The sequence below is a fragment of the Pleurodeles waltl genome, chromosome 4_1 (genome assembly GCF_031143425.1).
Source record: "Pleurodeles waltl isolate 20211129_DDA chromosome 4_1, aPleWal1.hap1.20221129, whole genome shotgun sequence".
Taxonomy (NCBI): domain Eukaryota; kingdom Metazoa; phylum Chordata; class Amphibia; order Caudata; family Salamandridae; genus Pleurodeles; species Pleurodeles waltl.
Window position 1 is genome coordinate 763,531,343 of NC_090442.1, and position 24,499 is coordinate 763,555,841.

Sequence of the window (24,499 nt, forward strand, 5' to 3'; positions counted from 1 at the left end):
AAAATAGCATTGACGAAAGGAGTCCCTTTATCTCAATGGATCCCTTCTGCGATTCCCCATCTAGGTATTACTTCTCGTATCAAAAAGTTAGCTGATGCTTTGGCATGATTATGTGCACATGGTCCGGCCTCGCTCCACCTTGAAAAAGGACAGACTACAACTATTAGATATCTGTAGTTGTTACATCTATCAATCATGTCAACAAAATCTAAATGTAGATGTTTAAATGGACCTGTTGGGTGGGGAATTGTTGGTGTGATAACTTTTAACGTGGGTTTTGGGCTATATTGTTGGCATACAGCACATTCAGCTATATACATAGTAATCATTTCAGATAGTTGTGGGATAAACCAATCTGTCTGTAATGTAGCAAGAAGATATTCTTTAGCCGTGTGTGCGGGGAGGTGCAATTGCTCTAGCGCTGTGAATAACAGGGCTTGTGGCATCACAGGCTTCCCAGTACTTTCCATCCAATAAATGAAATCTGTTGGTGATTGTATACATCTTTGCTGTTCCCACAGCTCTCGCTCATGTGGTTGTGGCTGCTCCTGCAACTCACGTAGATGTAACTGTTCTGTCTCAGTGTACGGGGGTGGTAATTCAGTATCATTCTGTTGCCTGTTCACCATCATTTCTAATGTGTATTCTTCTACTTCTTATAACGTGGAGATGTTTTAGCTGCCTCTTTAGCTGCCCACTCTGCCACAGCATTACCTCTAAAGACAAGATCTTGCTTGTTTGTATGTGCCGCACATTTTATTATTGCTACCTTGGAAGGTAGAGCTAGAGCATGTATCAGCTTTGCCAGTAAATCTGGTTGCATCACGGGGGACCGTTCCTATTTGCGTATGCTTGAATGTACAGTGGTTGTAACATATGCTGAATCTGAATGGTGACTTTTAGCCCCTCAGCATATTGCAGCACTTCAATAATAGCCACTAATTCTGCAGCTTATGCTGAAATGAGAAGGTAATGGTATATTACTCACTATCTGCAAGGTATCAGATGATCCCCGTTGTTCGGCTCTTACAACTGCTGCTCTTAAATGTCTAATTCCTGTCTCCTGGTCTATGAAAAAAGATCCATCCACAAAGAGCAATATGCTCCCAGGGATGGGGTCTTCTCCCACCCTGCTCTCCTCTTCTGGCACATAATTGGCGCAATCATGTACTTGTTCGTCGTCAGTAACTGGGTGTGCAAAGAATGTTACTGGGTTAACTGTGTGACATCTTACCACCTGCAAGGATGGTAATGAAAGTATTACTTCGTCCCCAGATACCCTCTGAGTCATAAGAGTGCTCTTACTTCTTTGCAAAATAGCAAATACTGCATGCTCCACGTACAGTGTTAAAGGTGATCCCATTACTATAGTGGTGCTTTTCTAAACTGCAAATGCTGCTGTAGCCAGTGCTTGCTCACATGGATAGTGACCATTCATGACAGAATCTAGCAGCCCACTGTAGAAGGCGATTGGCTTATTTGCCATACACGTCTTTTGAATCAGTACTGCCATCATCGTCATTCCATTGCAATGACATAAGAAGTAGAATTGTTTATTATAATCAGGTGTACCTAACACTGTAGCATTTGTGAATGCTTTCTTTAGCTCCAGGAAAGCTTTCTCTCCTTCATCTTTCCAATGTATTTTATTTGCAGACTCCTTTAATGCAGTGAGAAGTGGTGCTGTCAACATAGAATAATCAAATACCCACTGCCTCATGTAATTACAGAGTCCTAAGAATTGCTGCATCTGTTTGGTAGTATTGGGCTTAGGTATGTTTCTAATACTTTCTAGTCTGTCAGGTGTCACTTTCCTCCCTTCTTTAGATATCAATTGTCCCAAATAATGGACCTCTGTTTGCATATATTGTAATTTATTTTTGTCAACTTTGTATCCTTTGTCTACATGTTTGCAGAGGAGGCCAATGGTGTCTTCTCTACATATGTCTTCAGTTGCCCACAAACCAGAATGTTGTCTACATATTGTAAAAGCGTACTCTTACATTGAATGTTCGCTAAGTCTTTTTTAACTGTCAGATTAAAAATGCTCGGAGACTCGAGAAAACCTTGTGGGAGCCTCCTGTAGCAATATTGCGTATCTTTAAATACGAATCCGGTGAAATATTGTCTGTCTGAATGTAATGGAATGCTGAAGAATGTATTCTTCAAATCAATTTCAGAGAAGAAAGAAGCATCTTTGGGAATATTTGTCAATAACTGATGGATCAGGTACCACTGGAAACTCTGGAATGACTATCGTTCATAGAGCGCAAATCTTGAATCATTCTCCAAGTTCCTCCCTTTGCCTTTTTTATTCGGAAAATCACAATGGTGTGACATGGTGTCGATCTCTCATATATCTCTCCTTGCTCAAGTAACGCCTGAATTGTAGGTAAAATACCTTCTTCCGCTTTTTAGACAAGGGGTACAGACGTATCCTGGGCAATATGGCTCCAGGTTTGAATGTAATTCTCACAGGCTCAGCTTCTTTAATCAGTCCCGCATCATATGACCCTTTCGTCCACAGTACTCCCGGTACTTTTGCCAAATCTCTCTCTCTTATTGTAGTGCCTTGTGCATGTTTTGGCACTGTCCTGTATTGCAACTGTATTCTAATGGAAATATCCATCTCAAGCACTAATGTTTCAATCAAAGGGTGTTCACCAAACAGTTTCTCATCTGAAATATCCCTTAATTTGACCTCAAGGTCAGTGAACACTATTGATGCCCACATTACCCGTTTTTTGTCAAATGTGATAAGCACCGCATATGTTGGTCTTATTTTAAAAAACTGACATATCCAGTATCATCTCTCGCTCTGACATTGCGTCCATAGGTTTGCATGGTCTAACAATACTTATTTCGGTAACTGCACTGTTTTCCCCTTCAGTGCTGGTGTGTGCGCTATCAGAGCGTATATGCCCCACAAAAAAGTCTCTGTACCCACTGGTACCACTCTGACCTGTTGCCTTGATTCTTCATGAGCTATAAGGGACAATATCCTGCCTGGCGTGACACCAGGTGTATAACATACCATCGATCCATCCTCCAGGAACGAGATAGTCATATTCAATTTGCTCATAAGAACTCTCCCAAGAAGGTTGACGGGTGACTATGGGGAATATAGCAATGTCCTGTCAATTTGGCATCACCCACAGTCAAATTTACTGGATTAGTGAAAGGAACCCGTCCGACAGCCCCAGAGAACCCTTGTCTATGCATTGAATTGCACAAAAGTGGTAGTGTTCCTTCATTTATGCAAGATTTGGTAGCCCCAGCTATGAGGGACAATATCCTGCCTGGCGTGACACCAGGTGTATAACATACCATCGATCCATCCTCCAGGAACGAGATAGTCATATTCAATTTGCTCAGAACTCTCCCAAGAAGGTTGACGGGTGACTCTGGGGAATATAGCAATGTCCTGTCAATTTGGCATCACCCACAGTCAAATTTACTGGATTAGTGAAAGGAACCCGTCCGACAGCCCCAGAGAACCCTTGTCTATGCGTTGAATTGCACAAAAGTGGTAGTGTTCCTTCATTTATGCAAGATTTGGAAGCCCCAGTGTTGATTAAAAATTGATAGGGCCGACATTCTATGGCTACCGTCACAGTGTGTTCCTCTTCTGATCTGTGAGTTATCGATAGTATTGGACACAAAGTTATTACCTGTGGGCTTTGTCATTGGGCATAGTTAGGTATCAGTACCCCACTGGATACTTGGGGCGGTCCGTAAAAGGGATTGCCTCCTTGCACCAATACACCTCCTACTTGAACCTGCGCTTGTCCGCCTGTGATGTAGCTACCACCTTGGGGCCCATTTTGCAGGGGTGGCCCCTGTGGTGCCACCCACTGAGCATGAGGAATTTGGGGGGTACTCTTGTCTTACATATTGTTGTGGTCCCCACTGCATTTGCGGTGGCTTTGCTGCCTGTCTTTGCGAGGTGGGCCACCCCTGCATTAGTTCGTCATTTCTATTAGTTATGCATTCCCTTACGGAATGACCCATCCTACAGAAATAATAACATTGCTGACTCCCTCCATTTCCTCCTGGTCTTCTCCCCTGCATTGCTCCTTGTTCTCCTGATGGACCTCCTTGTCTTCTCCCCATATCACTTTGCTATCTGCCCTCCTCATGTATGTCCCTGCACTGGTATTGGGACAGTTGCTGATGGTGCTGTCCCAAGTGCTCCTTCCGTGCTCAGTTTCTTAAGGTTCTCTTGCACCAACTTAGCTGTAGCTCTCTCTACCTCCTCTGTTCTCTCTTTATCCTTTTCTTGTTTTCATTTAAAATAATATATTAGGTGAGCCTGTATTTCTGGCCATGGTTTAGCCTCAATTCCCACTACCCCATCTAAATTTGACTGTATTTCGGTGGGAAGACCTCTCTTTAGCACATTGTAAAATAGAAGTGCAATTCCTCCTGTATTTTCCCAATTACATCCTACCTGTATCCATCATTCTTTCATTCTCATAATGAGCTCTGCAATATCCTCAGTCGGCTTAATACTTTCTGCCATAAGAGTTCCAATATCTGGTATGTCTGGATGTGTCCGCCGAAGCACATCCCAAACATGCTGGTGGACATTGTTAAAGGAAGATCCCTCAAACTGCGTATTTGTCAATGTGACTTGAGGAAGTCCTGCACTTGCAAATATGGTATTTACCTCATCTCCTGCTAGAGAACTCAGCAAACTCTTAACGTCACTCAGAGCGAGGTTCACTTCAGCAGTGTGTTTTTCAAAACACCCTATCCATTTTCCTGCACCTTCAGACAGTGGGGATAGTGCTCTCTTTAAGTTCTCTTTGTCTATCTGTGGCCAGGGCACATATGTTGGTGCTTGCCCTCTCTTAAAAGTGAGGGGCATTTGAGTGATAAGCAGTGGACCTGTTAACTTGATACTTAACCTCAGGTCTGGTCTGTTACTCTTTATCTTTGGCATACATCTCCCAAACTGCAAGACACTCTTGTATGTATGGATAATCCCAACCCGGGGCACCCTGTCCCTGCCGTATACACTCTTCTGCTGTAGCTAGATCATAGGGTTGGAAAGACCCCTGTCGGGCCATGATTTTCTTCCATCTTTTTCAGTCCATTCTGCCAGTTCATCTGTAAAGGGTTGGCAATAATACCTACCCTCTTCCTTTTCTATCACCTCTATGGGTGTCAGACTCAATTTGGTTGTTTTTCTAATTTACTTTCTCTTTGTCGCTCCTGGGTCTCGCGCTATAAATTGTAGCCTTCGTATAGGGTGCGGTCGAAAGTTATACAGGATTCTTTCTTTTCCTGCTGCACCCTCATTCATATCAGACTCTTCGTCCCAATCCTCATCTGCTGCTTCAGCCCCTTCTTCCCTTCTCCCCTTCATGTCTCTTCTAGGTATTTGTCATATAGTGATCTTTCTACTTGTTCTTTTCAATTCCTTTCATCTAGCATCCACTACCCTGCTGCTTCTCTGTGTTTTCACAGACGTGTCTCCCAACTTGAGAACAACCTGCCTAGTATTCCATTGCCCTCAAAGAGGGTCAAAGTACTCAAATCTTTCTGCCCGTTCTCTGGTGTACTGCAACCTAGGTATTGCTCCTTCTCTTCTTATCGGTTCATGCCCTGCCCGAGGAGCTGTCGGGACGAAACCAGGCATTCCCCCGCCTCCTTCACATTTGTCTCACCCTCCTCAGGTTCAACTCGTACTGGATCCTGATATCCTGACGCTGGCAGAATAGGGTAGAGACCATACGGTGGGGGCCCCTCTGGAACCCCTTCTGGGGGTGTCTCTTGTGCTTGTGTTGATGTCATTTCTAATACTGTCGCTTTTGCATTTGTCTTCGTATCACAGAATACCCGCCATAGTGACAGAATGGCTTCCCTCTTCTTTCTCTTTGTCTTCTGATATTTAGGTTTAATATAAGTCAATGTATGTTCAACTATGTCTTCATCAAATGTCCCTTCTTTTGGCCATGACTGAGCATGGTCTTTAGTATCTCTATACCATTGCTTACAATATTTCTGTATTTTCTTTTTTTCTGACGGGAAAGTTTGTATCATATGTTCCGGGGAGCATCCATTTTTTCCACAGGACATACGCTTCCTAAATATCTATATACTCTTTATTGCTATCTACTCTTTATGTCCCCTCTCTGCTCTTCATTTCCCTCACTACTATGTATATGTATCTCCTTAACAATGTCACTAACCTATAGCAGTGTACTTGACGATGAGGTGTTCTCATGGAGTGTTACCTGACTTGACATACATTATCGTAAAGCCGTACTGGTGAACATCAGCTATACTAATCGCTAACCTGTGTAGCACTTCTTCTATGTCAATGTCGGGTACATTTATAGGGGGGCGAACTGGATTGTTACCTGATGCAATATGTGTTATACCATTATCATGAATGAAAATTATTAGTAGTGATGTCTGGGGACGTGGCGTCCCTTCCATCATTTAAAACCCCAGAATTATACATGTATGTAAAAAATGCACCAAGAGGGGCTTCTAATACAATGGATTCCCGCGTTATGTGGAACCGAGGAGTGTCACACAGACATGGGGGTTGGTCATGAGCCCATTCAAATTTTAGAACTAGGTCAAGGGTGTCTGAATTATCACTCTCACTCATATGACCTTTTAGTTATTTCCACTAATCTTGATATTATCTATCTTTAATTCTCTGGTTTTATTTGCGCTAGTATCTTCCCACTTCCAGGACGCTTCAGGTTTTTCTATTGGGATATCAAAAATATCTTGCACTCTCTCTTCCTCACTTATTTCATATTTTATCATTGTTGGCAAGAGTTCTTGCATTTTTTTATAATTTGCCTGCTATGAGTATGAAAAAAAACCCACAATTTTTATCATTCTTACTGCTCATTATTTACATCAAATACTTATTCATTTCTATTTGCGCTTTTTTAGGTTTGCAACCAAGGGTTTGACTGTGCTCAGGGTACGGTCAATTGTCCCCGACCATTCGGTCGTCCCCTTACCTAAACGTCAGACTCCTCACTGATGCCTCAGCCTTGATTGCTCCCCCTTAAAGACGCCTTCCTGATATTCTAAATCGAGGAATCAGCGAACCAGCTATCTGACTTTTTCCAGAGTGAGGCCTTTCGGCGCCGGTAAAGTGACCGTCTCCTGTCACGTCAGACTTTATACGTTACTTGATTCACCCCACTTTATTTATCCTAACCCTTTGGATGTAACCGGGATACCTGATGGACACGATCTGCCCCTTCCAGGAACTGTTTCCTGGGTAATCCCCTAATACCTATCTATTTCTTCCAGGAGCTGCCTCCTAGGTATTGTACTAGTATCTATATGTTTCTTCCAGGAGTTGTCTCCTAGGTAATCTTCTAGCATAAACATATGTCTTCCAGGAGCTGTCTCCTGGGTAATCCTCCACACACAGTATGTCTTCCAGGAGGTGCCTCCTGGGTAATCCACTAATATAAACCTATTTCTTCCAGGAGCTGCCTCCTGGGTAATCCACTACCACATACTATGTCTTCCAGGAGCTACCTCCTGGGTAATACACTACCACATACTATGTCTTCCAGGAGCTGCCTCCTGTGTAATCCACTAACACTCATTATCACCTTTCTATCACAAAAGGAAATTCCCACTAGCTAGTCTTCCGGCCTGGCCGGGAAATCACATTTCATTTCTACATCAACATTATATTTAAAAAAAACACACAAATCCTGCATGCACTAATTCCCCTATACGATGATTGCCACAGAATCATGCACTTTAAATATTATAGTTCCAAGCCCAACCTCTCCTCACCCTTTAGGATAGCAGTCTCTGGTACCCCAACCATCCACTCGAATAGGCAGGTGTATTGCTCACCTGATTTGCACACAGTGTTCTATTGAAGCGTTGCAGGCGGTGTTTCCTTCAGCCGCGGTACAGGGAATTGAGAAGATGGAGGACTCCTGGCTCTGGCTCGCCAAATGTAGTTAAATTCTCAGAAATAACAAAGTGACACGAATCTGATCAAAATTAAGTATATTTATGAGCAATACGGCCGGGAGTACAGCCAAGTCCTGTAACTGAAACCACACTCAATTCAGCTCTTACAAACAACATCTTTTATGGTCTTAGTCGATGATTAAGTTCCACTTCCTTCATAGTACTTACAATTAACAAAGGCAATAATTCTTCAATAAACATCTGACTGCTTGTTACAAAAATGCAGCTGTAACATATACAATATATGTATACATCTAACGTGCACAGTGTCCTTCGATCTTACCCTCTGAACTCTATCAATATGTCCTCCCTACATGTCCACCAGGCTTTGAAGTTTTACGGTCTGTCTCCCACTCCCTGCCAGCCTTCGAACACAAACATCTAGTGCTGTGACTCCCTTTCAGGCCTGTCATGATTTACCCCTTCTCCTAACCCTGGTATCAGAAAGTGGCTCAGACTCTCCCCTGTGCATTTGTCCTTCTAAATTATCTGTGGTATGCGAAGTCCGGCTTTAACTGCTTTGCCCTGCACCTGGTCTCTTCCTTCATTCTCCTTCCTCTCCTTGCACTCCAGTCTAACATTGTACCCCTATTGAGGCCTGTATTTCTCTCGTACAATGTACACTTCTTACCGTTTCCCTTCTTAGTCATGTGTTGACCAGAGTAGGCCTTCTTTTGTTTTCTTGAGGCCTATTACAACAGTCATGCCCCAAAAACGTGAAATGCTGATTACACATGGATTGTTTAAGATACCATTTCTTTTCATTTATTGTTAGTAAGAGGGCTGGCTGATATGTGGGAGTCCGCGACAGAAATTTTGCTGAGAGAAGTTTTACCCATGTTTTTAACCCTGTGCAACATCTATTAAAAGTTTTATTTAGATCCAAACGATATCTCACTTCTGAGTAATGGTAAGGGGCCACAGGGAGTTTTTATGATGACACTAGTGAGCTGAGGCTCCATCAAGGTTTTGAAAAATCATGTGCCTGCACTGTATACCGGTACCTGTTTTGTGAAAATTAGATGTAAATGCATTTAAAATATGAACCACAACGTGGAACATATGTTTTGTTTTTGTATACAAATGTCATGGTTTCTCTGTCACAACCTATTCCTTAACACATTCTGGCTGACAGCAAGCAGTGGCATAACACAGGAAAATGGGCCCTGTGTAGGTTATGGTGAGGGGCGCCTGGGACTCCCATATCCCAGAGACATTCATAGGCTTTCGGCTCAGTGGGGCCTGACCAGTGTTTACCGCGCCACACCCTGAAAGGGCCTGGTTACAGGCCTGTCAATAAATTCAATCTTTCAATATAATGTTCTAACAGGGAAACAACATAAACACTTTAACTAAGGTGCAGACTCTGCATTTGTCTTGCAAGTGTAAAACATAGGCAGGGCCATTGAAACTATGCAGCCAGGGAGGGTCAAATTATGCGGCAGGGTTGAGTAAATTATGCAGCAAGAAAAGGCCAATAATGCGGCACATTTTGTGATAGTATTACTTCATTATTTTGTCCTTTTTATTATTTTGCATTTTGAAATATGGTAATATTGTTTGAACATTAGTTGCACCTCATTAGTACTAGCTTTTCGCCCAAATCTAGCAATAAAATAAAATACAGAAAGGTCACCCGACCTTTTCAGATTATGCAGCAGATGATGGATTATGTGTCAAATGAGGAAAATTTACAATTATGTGAAAATCGCTGCAGCCTCGCAATCGCATAATTCCAGTGGCCCTGACCATAGGTTTTGACTCTGTTACTTTGTGTGCAGGAAGCTTGGTTGGTGGCTGTCCTTGTGTAGAACCAGCTCAGTATGTGAAGCTAGTTTGTAGTGCTGCTGCCTGTACTGTACCTTGTCTGGGTAATGTTGCAGCTGCTGCTGCCTGTTCTGTTGTAGGGATGCTTGAACCTTGAATGAATCTTGTGTGTGAGGGACGATTGCAGTGCTGCTGCCGTCACTGGTGTGTTGTGTGTGATGGGACATTGCAAACTTGATACTCCTTCCCCTTCAGCACTTCTGTATCTCAGAGAAGCTTGCACTTGTTATGAACTTCTGTGTCTAAAAGAAGCTCACACTATCACTCCATGTTCTGTTTTTTGAGTGACACTTGCAATACTGATGTATTGGTTGTGCATAAGGCGTTTGCTCTGCTGTTGCTGCGCTGTTTCCTTTCCCTTTTTACAGGGAAGCTCACACTGCTGCTTTTGTGTATATCCTTCATAAAAGGGTAGAGTCTGGAATCCTCTCTATTGTCGCTAGATCTTAAGCTAGATGTACGTACCTCTTATAAAAACTACTTGAAATTGTTTTGCCACCAATCTTACTTTTCTTTCAATTATGTTTTGTTGATTTTTTCTTTAACAAAAATGGATCATTTGCATTGTGAAACATTTTTGTTGACTTTAAAGGTTTAACACCTGCAATATTGTGCCACAATCCAGTCTTCAGTGTGCTGCATATAAGTGAGAGCGTGTATCTCCCAGCTGACTAGATATTTTATTAGCACTACAACAAAGATAGCATTTTCTGCCAGAAACCATAGTCATTGGCATTTGCATGACCCAATGAAGAACACTCCTGAAAGATGTGTAACCCATAGCTTACAACTACCTTTCGTCCTTAAACATTTAACAGTAGCAGCATTGCTTAGTTTATGTAGATCTTACAGAGTCAGGCCTCTAACCACAGGGCTACGTTATGTTATATTGACCTTATAAGCACAAGCATTAGAAAGCAAAAATCCTTGGTTTACCCAGATCTTGTAGGCTCACGTCTTTGTCATCAAAGGTAACTCTCATGTTAAAGTACGGTTTCATCTTCTCTTGTTACACAGATCTCTCCGGCTCAATCTCCGTACAGCAAAGATATAGCTGGGCACAAATGTCTTGCAGTCTCAAAATAAGCACCATCCTGGTGCCTGAGCCCAAACATCAGTGGTTAGGAATCAGACAGGAGATCTTAACAATCTTAAACTAATCGTAACCTTTAGATAGAGTTTCTGTCCAAAGCCTGAGTTTGTCAGACATGTATAACATGCAGTAGGCTTGCTGTACGAGCTCTGTGCTTGTACAATCTGTAAACAATGGCGATAGCTCAGGAAGCTTGAGTTTCGAAAAATCCGTGAAATTCAAGGATTTGCTACTTGAACCTGGAAAACATTTGTGCAACTTTAGAGGTAGCTTTCCTGCATGAAGCCTGAGCCTGTGTTTGTATAACCCAAGACATTGCTTTGGTGTAGCAAGACTGAGGTCCTCATTACGACTTCGGCAGTCTTTTCCTAAGACTGCTGAAGCCGCGGGTGCCAGAAGGCCACCATATTACGACTACTGAAGGATTATCACCACTATTTTGGTGGAAATCCATCAGCAGAGGCGCTTCCACCGCTGTCACCGTCACGCCAAAAGGACACCGCCTGCCGTATTACAAGCAGTAATACAGCATAGCGGTGTCCTGATGGTGGGGTGCTGCCGGTGGTGGAACGGTCCCATTCCCTGGCAGACAACCTCTTTGCCAATGAGGTAAATCGATCGTCTGACAGGGTAGGGGGATGGAAGGGTGAGGGGTGTTGTGTGTGAGTGGGTGTATGTCTGCGTGTTTGAATGCAGGTGTGAATGCGTGCATGATTGTTGAAATGAGTGCATGTTGGCATGTTTGTGAATGCATATCTGTTGGTGTGAGTGAATGACTGTATGCATGCCTGTCGGTATATTTGTGTGAATGCGTGTCTGTTGGTGCAAATGAATGAGTGTATGCATGTGTGTTGGTGTGTATGTGTTAGTATGTTTGTGTGAATCCGTGTCTGTTGGTGTGAGTGAGAGTGTATGCATGCATGTTGGTGAATGAGTGTATGCATGCGTGTTGGTGAATGCATGTATGTCAGTGTTGGTGAAGGCGTGTATATATGTGTGTTTATGAACGCATGTATGTATGTGTGTTGGTGAATGCATGTAAGTATGGGTGTATGTCAGTGTTGGTGAATGCGTGTATGTATGCCTGTTGGTGAATGAGTATGTAAGTTGGTAAATGTGTGTATGTATGCGTGTTGGTGAATGTGTGTATGTAAGTGTTGGTGAATGCGTGTATGCAGGGTGCGTGTGGGTAGGTGTGTGTGCAGGGAGGGGTGTGGGTGGTCATGGAATCGAAGGGGTGGGGTTGGAGGAGTCGTCTGCTGGTGACAGGAAAGGAATTTTCTGCTGCTAGCAGCCTTTCTGCCAGGGTTTTCGTAGAGATGCTACCGCCGCGGAAACCCTGGCAGAAAGGTGACTTGTAATACCGCTGGCAGTCTTCAGAGGATCGCCATCCCAGAGGTGCTGTCCTCCTGACTGGCTGTCCTACCGCCCTGGCGATACCAGTGGAGATGTGGTGGTTTCGCAGAGAATCTGGAGTCCTGAGAAACAGACAAGAAATGTAAGCAGTAAGTTCAAAACCGAAATCAGGGTTGTCAAGAAGCAAGACAAACATTGGCAGAGCTGAGGAATCAATACTAAAAGGCGCTTAAAACCAGGCAGAACTGGAAGTGCTGAGAAACATTTAGCTAAATAGTGAAGAAGGCTTCCTTAAAACCTGGATATACCAGATGTCGCTACTAACTTGCGCCTTTGTTCTTTAACTGTCATGCAGGCTAACCCCTCCAGAATATAGTAGGTTCCTTCAGGGAAAAGTCCTAAAAAGTAATTGGGTAAATTAACATAAGCAATGTGCAATATTGATGTGTGAGTGAAATCACTAGATGTGATAATGCAGAAGTGGCATCCCGAACCTAGCAATCTCCTCACTTTAAATGGGAATGGACTGTTTTTACCAAGCTGAGACATGAGAGAGCAGTTTTGGATGTACATATACTTACAATGAGTGCACTGGAGCACTGTGTAAGGTCTAGCCCAGCGCTAGAATCAGATAAATGAATTTAGGACTTGGGTGCTGGGTTCTGAGAGGGGAGGTGGACCATTTACTCAGCTATAATACAGTGTTTTTTTCAAAAGGTGATTCTTTAACTCTTTCCTAAATTCATCTCTCCTTCCTCTTAACTGTCCACAAGCTATCTCTTCCATTCCCAGACACGTCTAGCTTGACTTTGTGAAGCCCATCTTCCGACACATAGTTGTCTCCTCACCTCTCTCCTTTGGAGCACCTTTCCCCTCAAAGCCTGAGTTCTGCGATGCTCTGTCAACAACCTCTGTGCATGTTGGGAAATGAGTGCTGCCCTATTGGCCGTATGGGCAGAGGAAGGGAAGCATACTATTACTTTCACCATGCAACAGGACTACTTCCTTGGAGCATGCTGGGAGTAGTGGTTCCACCGTGCATTTTCACTGACATAAAAATGGGACTACACATGACTAAAACATGGCATCATCTTGCAAAGTATCGGAACGGAAACTGACATAATGAGGATCAGCTGGCGACCATTTGTGGAGGGGTTGGAAAAGAAAGAATTAAATCACCTAGTAATTCCCACAGCCATTAACTTAACATGTGACTTTGAAATGGCTATGGTTGAAAACATGGCTCCGCCTACATGTGCAGTCTATTCAATGAGTGCGTGACTACAATACCCATAAACTAGCGCAGTTTGTTTTTGTTCCAAAGAAATCCCAGCTGGAAAGCAGGAGCGGCGGTAGTCGGAAAGAGGTGCCATGAGTACGAGGGAGGGTGATGCACTTTATGTACAGCAAGAGGTGGGGGCAAGTGCCAATGGTACTAGTGCAGTGTGTTTTTGTACAGCAAGCAGCAGGGCGACCTCTGACCCCAGCGGTACTAGTACGAAGGTCCTCAAGCGTGCACCAGTGGTGGCTCATGATGAGACACTCTCCCTGCCCCTCACCGCCCAAGGACACCAACATGAAGGGCAACAGGAAACCACAGGACGACACGCAGGCCAAAGCAGCCAAGAAGATAAATCTCTAGTGGGGGATGATGATGGTGGCGGCGATTATTTGGGGTATTTGATGACAGTGGGGAGAGAGGACTGTGATTCAGTCTGCAAAAAATAAAGAAACCTGAAAAGTCTACAAACACACAAGCCAGGTGGAAGAAACACGAGCGGAGGCAAAAGATAAAAATAGTGCTTTCAAACTGATATTACTGGCCAGGAGTGGAAGCTTTCAAGTAATAGGGTCAGTCTCCGTGGACGGGCGCAACACACCCATAGGAGGGAGAAATGTGAATGATTCACCACACAAAAGAAAGACATTTTGAAAGGCACACGAAGGAACCAGTGAGAGGTGATGGGCATGTCAAAAGCCCATAGAGTAGATACAGCATGTCTCGAAGAGACTGTGCATGCGCTGCCTAAGCAAGACCTAACAAGTATAGAGATGTTTAAAGAAATTTGTACAGCTAGCATAAAATATTCCTTACAATTCTACGATGCAGCACATCATTCTTGAACAAACATTAAAAAAAAAAATCTTAATACCTTTATGTGTTTATAAGTTCATTGACGTTCAAGCCTGTCTCGTATGTTTAATGAACTGTGATGGTTGTTCTTGCAAAATGCAGTCCTTCTTCCTTATCAAGTAATCTTTGTGGCATGTTGCATCATGGAATGTTGTACTTTGTACCACTTATTAAGTCGAAATTTCCCAAATAGGGGTTCACAAAATATGTTTTTGCCTTAAGATGGCCAAGCTAGTAAAATGGTCTGATGGTGCGAAAGAATTGAAAATGAATAATACATTCAATGATGTTTCAAATAGGGGCCCCTATAAATGTTTGGCCACCTGCCCGACAATCCTTAAGCTGTTCCTGGACACAAAAGGCAAGGAGTTGCAAGGGGCAAAGGGCCTCAGAGTGTAGGGGCCAGGAGGTACAGGGAATAGGGGAAGAAGGCACAGGCAGACACAGGGACAGGATGCAGGGATGCCAACCACACTTAGTAAAACATACACAGTATTACCTGAGGCACTCTCTTCATATATTAACCACCCCAATCACTTTGTAGATTTAACTATCCTTGAACCTTAACCCAAGATACCTATACTGAGTAGCTGCTACGACCAGCATGACGCATCTATTTGGCTTGTTTTGCACATTTAACCAACGCACTTCGTTCGCCGCCTGTACCTTGCACTTCTTATGCCAATGCCCTCATGGTTTGCAACTAGGGCTTTATTATATTTTTAACTTTTCATCTATTTTATATTTATGGACATGCATAATGTTGTATATATGCAAAGGTTATTATTAATCATGCATAATAAACTAATCCCATCTACACAGCATTATTAAGGGGTTCTGCAATACATAATGAACGTCAATACTGAATGCTGCTCGGGGAGAAAGCCAAACATGCAGTTGCTATCTCTACTGCCCCATCCTCCACTGCCCATTTGGTGTGTACTGATTGGAGGATGTAAATAGCAACCTGCACTCAATTCCCTACTCTGCAGCATGAGTAATGATACGCCCCTTCCCATGGCTCCAATTATTGTCCATCGGTACACCAAAAATAATGATGGTTTCCTGACCCCAATCTCATGTCCCCCTATTTCCTCTTCCCATGTTCACCACCCTTACCGGCCACTGCCAGTATACTTCATGCCTGGTCATCTACTTCAAATCGTGGAGGAATACAGTTAAATATTCAAATACATTTTTAGTTTGAACTTAGTGTAGGTGCTTGTACTTTTTTTAACTAACAATAGTTTGCAGAATTTGGCTGCTGAAATAAATAAATAATGAAATTGACAGTTAAAACTACATTGGACTCAAATTAGTCTTTTCTAAAACGTGCTGCGGGGGTTGGAATTCGAGGTTGTTAGTAATCAGCAGATCTCCACACGGCAGCAGTGGCTGAGTGTTGTCCAGCAAGAGGGAAATAAAGGTGGGCAGGGAAAACTGAGGAAGAGCAGTATCTTGCCGCCTGTAATTATTCTCCTCTATCTAATCGCCAAAATCAAAAAACTGAATTGGAGATTTTCTCTAGTTCCTGTTGTTGGGTACCAGTGATTTCTGATTCACCCAGCCTGAAGTAGCAATTTCCATAAAACAATCACTACACCAGGCTTAGACTAACCAGCACTGTGTCATGTATGCATCGCAATGAAAGTAGTGCATGACAAAGCAAGTGCTTCTAAGTGAATGTAAGTCTGCTTCCTGCCCTAGTATGCCCCAGCTACTGCAGCAATGCAAACACATAAAGAAGACAGTGTTGACTGAAGGGCCCGTAGAGCCCTACATTTACAAAATGTTATTATTAGAATATTATATTGTATTCTGTAAATGGCTTCTGGGAAACAATGTCTATAATACCCGTCTCCTCCTGATTAAAAGGAAATCATGTTTTTTGACACCTGGAAAGAGTGACACACTACTAAATGCAATTCGATGTCAGAGATCGGCATGGTGACCCTCAATTTGACCTCTCCAGCCTGTGGGTAAAATAACTTCTATATGACTAAACCCAGGCCAGACATTTTAGTCATGAAAGTAAAGACTCGCCCGAAATGTATCTAGCACCTTCTTGAATGGTTGGAGGCAGGAGTAGTTTAGAGGGTGTGGGCAAGTGACTAGATTAGCGTCAGCATGTTGCCATCAATAAATGGGTGTGCACAGAGTTAGTGACACACCGGGAATGCAAGGAACACTCCTGATTGGGGCAAATTGTATATAATGTATTCACCCTTTTGGTTAACTAGTCCAGTGCCATGGTCAGAATCCCCATTATGGAAAGGCAAGGTCCAGGATATTGCAGGAGAGTGGAAGAAAACTGAACCTTAGCAAAAGAGATGGGAAGAGAATGCGAGGGAGACATTTTGTTGCACAGATAAGTGTTATGAGGAAGTCTATAGAAGCGGAAAGCACCAGGTGCTGTATTGAGAACTTGGAGAAAATGGTTATAAAAGCTTCCCTCTCAAGCTTACCCTGGAATCGTTATTACCCTTTAAGCCGGTTTCCAACCAGGTACCCCTTGAGATGTACAAACTAGCAAAAGTGCAACTGTGTCTTTTTGTTCAGCATGTGTCATAATCTTGATTAACATACATTTCTGCTTTCCTTTCTAGCTCCAGAAGAAACGGGTGATGGTACTCCTTCCACTGCAGCATCCACAGGGTCCTCGTGTGACCCAGAAAAAGCTGAAGACTGCAGCCCTTTCACAACAGAGAGCACCACGGAGATCACAACAGATGCTAGCCCGTACTTTCTGCCCTCACCGCCCCTCTTCATCACTCTGCACTCTGACTGGAACTCTGCCATAGCTGACTGGGGGTTGGCCTGGGAGATTCACATTTATGGGACAGGGGCCCTGTTTGGGGGTGTAGCTTGCATCTCTCTGCTGAGTCTCTTGTGCCTCCCATTCCGCTGTCCCTTCGGCTGCCGTTTCTTTGTGGTCCTTGACCTCCTGCTGATCTCTGCTGGTGGCAGCCGGGCTTTCTCTATGTTTTATGATGCCTACAGCCACCAGGAGAGATTACCTGCTTTCACAGCCCTACTATTGTATGATGTGACCTTCCCCTGCCTAACCTCCTCTTTGGGTGTGGTCTTCCTTCTGTTGTCCATGAGATCCAGAGTTCAACTATCTAATTCCAGATACCAGCACCCATGCGCATTGGCCACCATTGTGTTCCTGCACTTCTTCATCTCAATGGGAGCCATCATTGCTGTAAATCTTCTTCACCAATTCCCCTTCCTCCTCTTCATCTCACGGGGAGTCTTTGTAGGCTGGGCTGCCGTTCTCTCTCTGGCCTTTTTTATCTTCTACTGCCTGGTGAAACCAGACAATATGCAGCTGTATGACCTGAAGTGCTCCATGCCATCTGCAGAGTACCCTAGAAGGTGCCCCTTTGCAGATGCTGAGGATTGGAACCGAGCTGCACAGACTGGTTTGTTCTCTGCCATATTTGGGCTGTTCAATGCAGGGCTTCAATTATATGCCATGCTTTATGCCTTGGGATATGGGGGTTCTCTTGTATTCACCCCTTGGCTGTGGTGGGCCATGCAGCTGGGGATCAGGCTGTGTGAAGTAGGCATGTGTGTCCCATTGGCTCTTGTTAGTATGTACCCTGTTTTCTGCTCTCGGGAGCTCCCAAGGTTTCAGTGCTGGACCAAATTCTTTTGTCTATCCCCCGGTCATGTGAACATGAAGGCTCCCATTCTTCCTAACAACTGCGCCTGGGCAGAGTCCCAGCATGAGAAACTGATGATATGTGAAACCATTGCTCGCAGCGATTCAGAATTCTTGCCTCTCTATGCATTGGTGCAGAAACGTTTCAGCAGTGGGGAGGATCTTGACTTGATGTACCACAGCAACAAGAGCATGGACTTTGGGGTGTCTGACCTGAACCTTAAGAACAGTTATGGATCAAAGGACTCGTCATTCATTAGCGTGCAGCTAGACAGTGACTCCACAGTGGACTTCAGGCCCCCTTCACCCATCAACCTTCGGCGCAGCATTGACGAAGCCCTCTTTGGTGAAGCACTAATTCTCAAGAGCCTCTTCCACGGCCCTGCCCTGTCTAGCACCCTATCTCTAAACATTAAGAGTGCAGCACTCCCAGAATCCCACCTCTTCAAGGAGAAAGCTTCAGACCGCGGCCTCTACCGTACCTCCTCATGCATGGAAATAGAGACTGTACTGCCTGCAGTGGTGACAGGCGCTCATGCTAGCAGGCAAGACACCACTCTGTCTTCACCAGGACTATGGCGGGGTGGTGGTGGAAGCCAGTCCAGCTCTCTCTACAAGCTGTCTCTAGATGGCTCATCTCTAGTGCTGTGTTCAAGTACAGAGAAGATGGGGCACACTTCATCCTTCAGCTTTGATACCAAAGCCTACAAGAACCTCTCGCAGGCCAATCTGAGCCGCTCCTCCCAAGCACAAAGGCAGTACCGAACCTTGGCTCCACCATCCCAAGATTCTTTGGACATTCTAGGTCATCAGAGTATGGACCTCCAAGAGCAGTTGATGGACGTGTGTCGACAGATTGATACATTCAGTGTCAACAGTGAAACTATTGACTTGTGAATTTAACCCATTTAGTACAAACATCATGACCAGCCACTGTTACTGCCATGAATCGTTTTCAGAACTGCCATGACCGAAGCATGCATCAGTGCCCATGTGCCATAGATATACCATTCGGCATGTATTATCAGTATACTCTTGTTGCCGGATTCCAGGGTGTTCTGATGCAAGTCATGAGAAACATATCAAAATGTTCAGGCAATAACGGGGACAGAAAATGCAACATACATCAGTGCCATAATATTTTTGGAGTTAATCAGCACCAGTTGAAGGACAGACTCAATGAAAAAGCAGAAGGTATTCTACTCTAAGAAACGTAAACCATTGTTTTAGAGCTGATACAATGAGATGTTGCATGTCACTTATAAGCAGGACATTGAAAAACAACCTTGTGCTATGAAAGAACAAAGGCTCACCCCTATCTCTATGGCTTAGTAACACAGCTACATTTTGTGTATAGTGCTGTATGTGAGCTCTCCTCTGTGGAATGGAAGAGCTAGTGACAAACCGAGCAGGTTGGGAATAGAAGAATTTCACATGCCTACCGTGCACTTGGAGCCACATTCAGAAATGTTTTCCATGAGTTGGTGTGATTTGCTCCTTTGTATTCAGGAGTAAGTCACAGATGTTCAAGGAAAGCTCTTTGAGACTCAGGACCTTGGTGATGAGGAGAGTTGTTGGCTTTCCCCATCAAGGAGGAGAAAGGGGCAGACCAAATGATGAGGAAAATTGCTTCACACTATTGAACTGCACGAGTGCTGAGGATGTTAACATGGCTCCATGGAAGTGTATGGCGAATAATGCGGAACAGGCAGCACTCCATTGAAATTGATGATGTATTGGGGCAGTGGGGTGGGGGAGACCCCTTTGAAACATACATTGCCAATAACCGGTGAAACATCATTGAATTAGGTGTGGCTGGTGATCAGGAATGGCTGAGCAATGTTAAATAGCAAACGGCCAGGGGTGGAGAATTAAAGTGTATGAAGTCAAAGATAAGGAAATAGTGAGAATCGATTGAAGCATGTGTCCCGATAATGTGGAACTGGTGAGCCTCCATTAATGTGAATTAGATCAAGAATGGCGATCAAGCAAGTCTTTATTGAACTGTATGGGAACAGAATGGCAATTTGGTGAGTATCAATCAAAGTGGTTAAGACCAGGATTAGGGATGAGCAAAAGCCATTGAAGTGTGCACGGTAAATGGATGCGAATGGGTGAGCCTTCATTAACGTGGATTTACTAATGAGAAAGACTAGTGTTGCAAGATGTTCATTGAGGGATGCTTATCTGTTCATACTGAAATTCTTACATTGAATTTTTACGAAGCTATTGTTGTGGGTCAGAAATGACTGGTAATGTGTAGAGCTCAGTTAAGGTATCTGAAGTAACAGGCAGAAAAAATGAGAAACTCTAATGGGGTCTGTGGTAAGAGAGAGAAGTGAGAGTCTATCATGGAGTGCATGGCTATTAATGCTGGAATCGTTGAGACTTCATTGAAGATTACATGATGTTAAAACAACACTAAACTGATGATGACCTTCTAAGTCAGGCATAGCTGAAAGAGCGTGAATGAATTTCCGTTTTGGATTTGTTCTTTATAAATGTATTTCCCACAATAACAGACTAGATCTCTGGTGAACATACAATTCTAGTCTATGATGTGACCACTAGAAATAAGTGCCAAACAGATACTTTTGATAAACCATGTATTTTTCATGGTCAAACATGTAAATCTTTGTGTGATCATTCATACAGAAGATCCAGGCTCAGCTAAATAAAAAGGGTTCTAAGAGTGTGCATTATTTCTAAGAAAATGCATGTAATCTAGAACCAATGGTACATGTTACAACACACAACAGAGATGCCGCGCATAGTGGCAAAGAAGAATGATCCAAAAACAAGTTCTCTTCAGTGTACGACTCTAGCACACTGTGAAAAGTTATAGGAACTAGCGCTAAGTTTAGACATGAATATTTTGGTGCAGGGGTCCAAGGGAAGTTCTGCTCTTTAATATTTTTATTTTTGGAAAATATTTGCAATATCTTTCTTTTACTATTCATGTCTTCCACCTTGGTATATTTGGGGTCAGAAATTCAGCTTTTGTAAGGCCCCTTGGTGTCAGAAGAGTCACCTGCTGAAAGAATAGTGTGGAGAGAAACATTAGTTTTCATGATTACAACTATCCTTCACAACACACTGTGGTACAGCACAAGAGACCAAACATTTACTGACATGTGTTCACATGAAAATCATCATTCCGGATTGATTTCTGGCCAGTCTAAGAGCACCAAATGACTGTCCTTCAGAGCTCGTGATTGTCCTAGCATTGATAGCGGATCATGAAAACAATAAATGTGCCAAGGCCGGTGTCATTCTCTCCTTCCTGCTTGCCCCAGCCATTTATTCTTCTTCTGGTGCAACCCTGGACTGATGATTTAAATGCCTAAATGTATGTGGCCAAATCCGTAAACTGCCATTTGAATCGGTGCTCCATGTCTTCTGGCCAAGCAGAACTGTGTATGGAAGAGAAACGTCTAAGTTAAGCTTACATTAAAGTATTTTTTAAACATGTGTCTTATGTCAAATATGTGGAAGAGTGTTGTATGTTATGAATGTCCATGCTAACACATCTTGTCCCAACAACCCCCAAAAGACAAATTCATTCTGACAAAATATGTAAATAACATTGCAGTAGTGAAACTGACAAATTTTGTTGCTATTTGTATTGGTTGGTTACTTTTTTCTTGCAGGGGAAACCCCATTTACCCCTTTCTCCTTTTCACGTGTCTCCTTTTCTCTATCAACAAGACCTTTTTTGCAGGGGAAACCCCATTTACCCCTTTCTCCTTTTCACTCATCTCTTTTTCTCTATCCGCGAGACCTTTCACTTAATAGTATTGTTGGATTCCTCCCACCAAGTATCACCTACCATCATAACTACTTTTTGAGATCGCAGTCTACCAGACAGTTAAAGACATTTTGGGGACATTCATAAAGTTGACTTAGGCATACATTACGCTATTGCTGCCATTAGCTTTGTGGTTTGTAACTCACATTTTCTGGCTTTCTATTTGCTGGCCTTATTTGCTTTAGGCTGTCGAGCTTGAGTTTGTCCTTCCTGTTGCCTGATCTTGTTTACGTATTATTCCACAAACTCGCAGTCTGTAAACAGGCCTTTACATCTTGTTCTTATCTTGTCGCATTTGCTGTGCATTCAAAGACAGAGGTCAAATGTCAAGCTGTGTCTTCCGAGGGAGCTTGGTGTTTACTTTGGTTTCCCAGACTTCAAAGTGAGAGTGTTTTTAGGAAAGAGGAATGCAGATTACTCTCCCCATGAAGCCTGCTCGTGCCCCTCCAATGCTCCATTTACGAAGCTGTAACATTACCCTTAAATAGCACATCATGTAACAGGAAGATGACAGATTTGTATTTTAGCCAGGTAGGTAAGTGGGTTACTGCTTTTAACACAGAGATCACTTTGTTATTTGCAGTTAATAAATTGTAATCCTCCTAATATAGCACAATGAGCTATGAAGCACGTGACTCCTACGCCTTTTAACCCTCACTGTTTTATGCAACAAACATCTAGTACATTGATTTACATACTTACATGATTTATTGTCAATGTATAACATTTATGTTATGTAAAGCGCTCTGACACCCTGCACTGGAATGAGTAGCGCTATAACAGAATCAAAATAGATGTATTTACATTATTATTTGTGCAAATACTGGGACAGGCCAACATATCTGACATTTTTACAGTGCATGCATCCCTCTTATGAACAGGGACTGAAAAAAGTCAAAAGCATGCCTCTCTTAACCATCTGTCAAGTAATAAGAAGCTGTGAGCCTTTTTTCCCCTCCTTTCCATTTTCATCTAAGTGTGAGTGTCCACAATGCACCCAGCCAGTATTATATTGGAACAAAAGGAGGCCTGATGGCTCCTTAACTTTGGCCTTTATCTTTAGCCTAGTTGGATGTGAAAATAAAAATACATTTAAAGAAAGCCCCCTCACCGTCTGCATGTTGGTTTGAATGAAAGCAGGCACAGTGCAAGTGCTGCTAAACTTGTCCCAGTGTCTGAAAATTACATTGGGACAAGTTCAGCATTGGAAAAAAGGCAAAGTTGTTGTTTTAAGCACTTCAAACCACCTCTTCCTTCCCTATCCTTTGAACATGCACTTCCAGGAGCTTACTTCATTTTCAAATAGCAAGTGCAGTAACACTAGGACAATAAGAACTCATGGAAATATTAAACCTATGCTAATGCTTCCATTTACATTTTAAACAGAAAAAACAAACACAATTTCTTTACTTGCACTAGAAGATACCATACACTGCCTACACCAGTGTTAGACTTTTCATCCTTGGCGTGGTCTCCCTTAACTTTTTGCCTCGGTTTCCCAGGTTGTTGATGTGTGCTGGACTCTGTTTTTGCTGTTTTTATTACTCTGGGCACTTTACCACTGCTAACGTGGAAGTGTTCCCGTTCAAAATCTGTATGTAATTGGTTTATCCATGATTGGCATATTTGATTTATTAGTAAGTCCCTAGTACAGTGCAAAAGAGGTGCCCAGGGCCAGTAAATCAAATGCTACTAGTGGGCCTGCAGCACTGGTTGTGCCACCCACATAAGTAGCTCTGTAATCATGTCTCAGACCTGCCACTGCAGTGTCTGTGTGTGCAGTTTTGCTATACATTCGACTTGGCAAGTGTACCCACCTGCCAGGCCTAAACCTTCCCTTTTCTTACATGCAAGGCACCCCTAAGGTAGGCTCTAGGTAGCCTCAAGGGCAGGGTGCAGTGTATGGTTAAGGTAGGACATATAGGGGGTGATTCTGACCCCGGCGGTACTAGACCGCCGGGGCCAGGGTCGGCGGGAGCACCGCCAACAGGCTGGCGGTGCCCCGCAGGGCATTCTGCGCGGTCAGAAGAGGAAAACCGGCGGTCTCCCGCCGGTTTTCCGCTGCCCTTCTGAATCCTCCATGGCGGCGCAGCTCGCTGCGCCGCCATGGGGATTCAGACACCCCATACCGCCATCCTGTTCCTGGCGGTTCGCCTGCCAGGAACAGGATGGCGGTATGGGGTGTCGTGGGGCCCCTGGGGGCCCCTGCAGTGCCCATGCCAATGGCATGGGCACTGCGGGGGCCCCCGTAAGCGGGCCACACTTTGAATTTCACTGTCTGCATTGCAGACAGTGAAATTCGCGACAGGTGCAACTGCACCCGTCGCACCTTCCCACTCCGCCGGCTCAATTCTGAGCCGGCGTCCTCGTGGGAAGGGTTTTTGCACTGGGCTGGCGGGCGGCCTTTTGGCGGTCGCCCGCCAGCCCGGTGCAAAAGCCAAAATACCCTCAGCGGTCTTGCGACCGCGGAGCGGTATTTTGGAGGGGGGAAGTCTGGCGGGCGGCCTCCGCCGCCCGCCAGACTTAGAATGACCCCCATACTAATGTGTTTTATATGTCCTGTCAGTGAAATATTGCTAAATTCATTTTTCACTGTTGCAAGGCCTGTCCCTCTCATAGGTTAACGTAGGGGGCTAC

General features: G+C 43.8%; 1 protein-coding gene across 2 annotated transcripts in view; it reads left to right on the plus strand.

Annotated features, from left to right (window-relative positions):
* PRRT4 (proline rich transmembrane protein 4) overlaps positions 1-21,513 on the plus strand; it is a 122,310-nt gene extending 100,797 nt beyond the window's left edge. For both annotated transcript variants that reach the window (XM_069229380.1, XM_069229381.1), the window contains exon 3: positions 16,994-21,513. In XM_069229380.1, coding sequence (XP_069085481.1) covers positions 16,994-18,951 — 1,958 coding nt within the window. In that variant the 3' untranslated portion in view covers positions 18,952-21,513. The remainder of the gene's footprint in view (positions 1-16,993) is intronic.
* Positions 21,514-24,499: the final 2,986 nt, after the last annotated feature.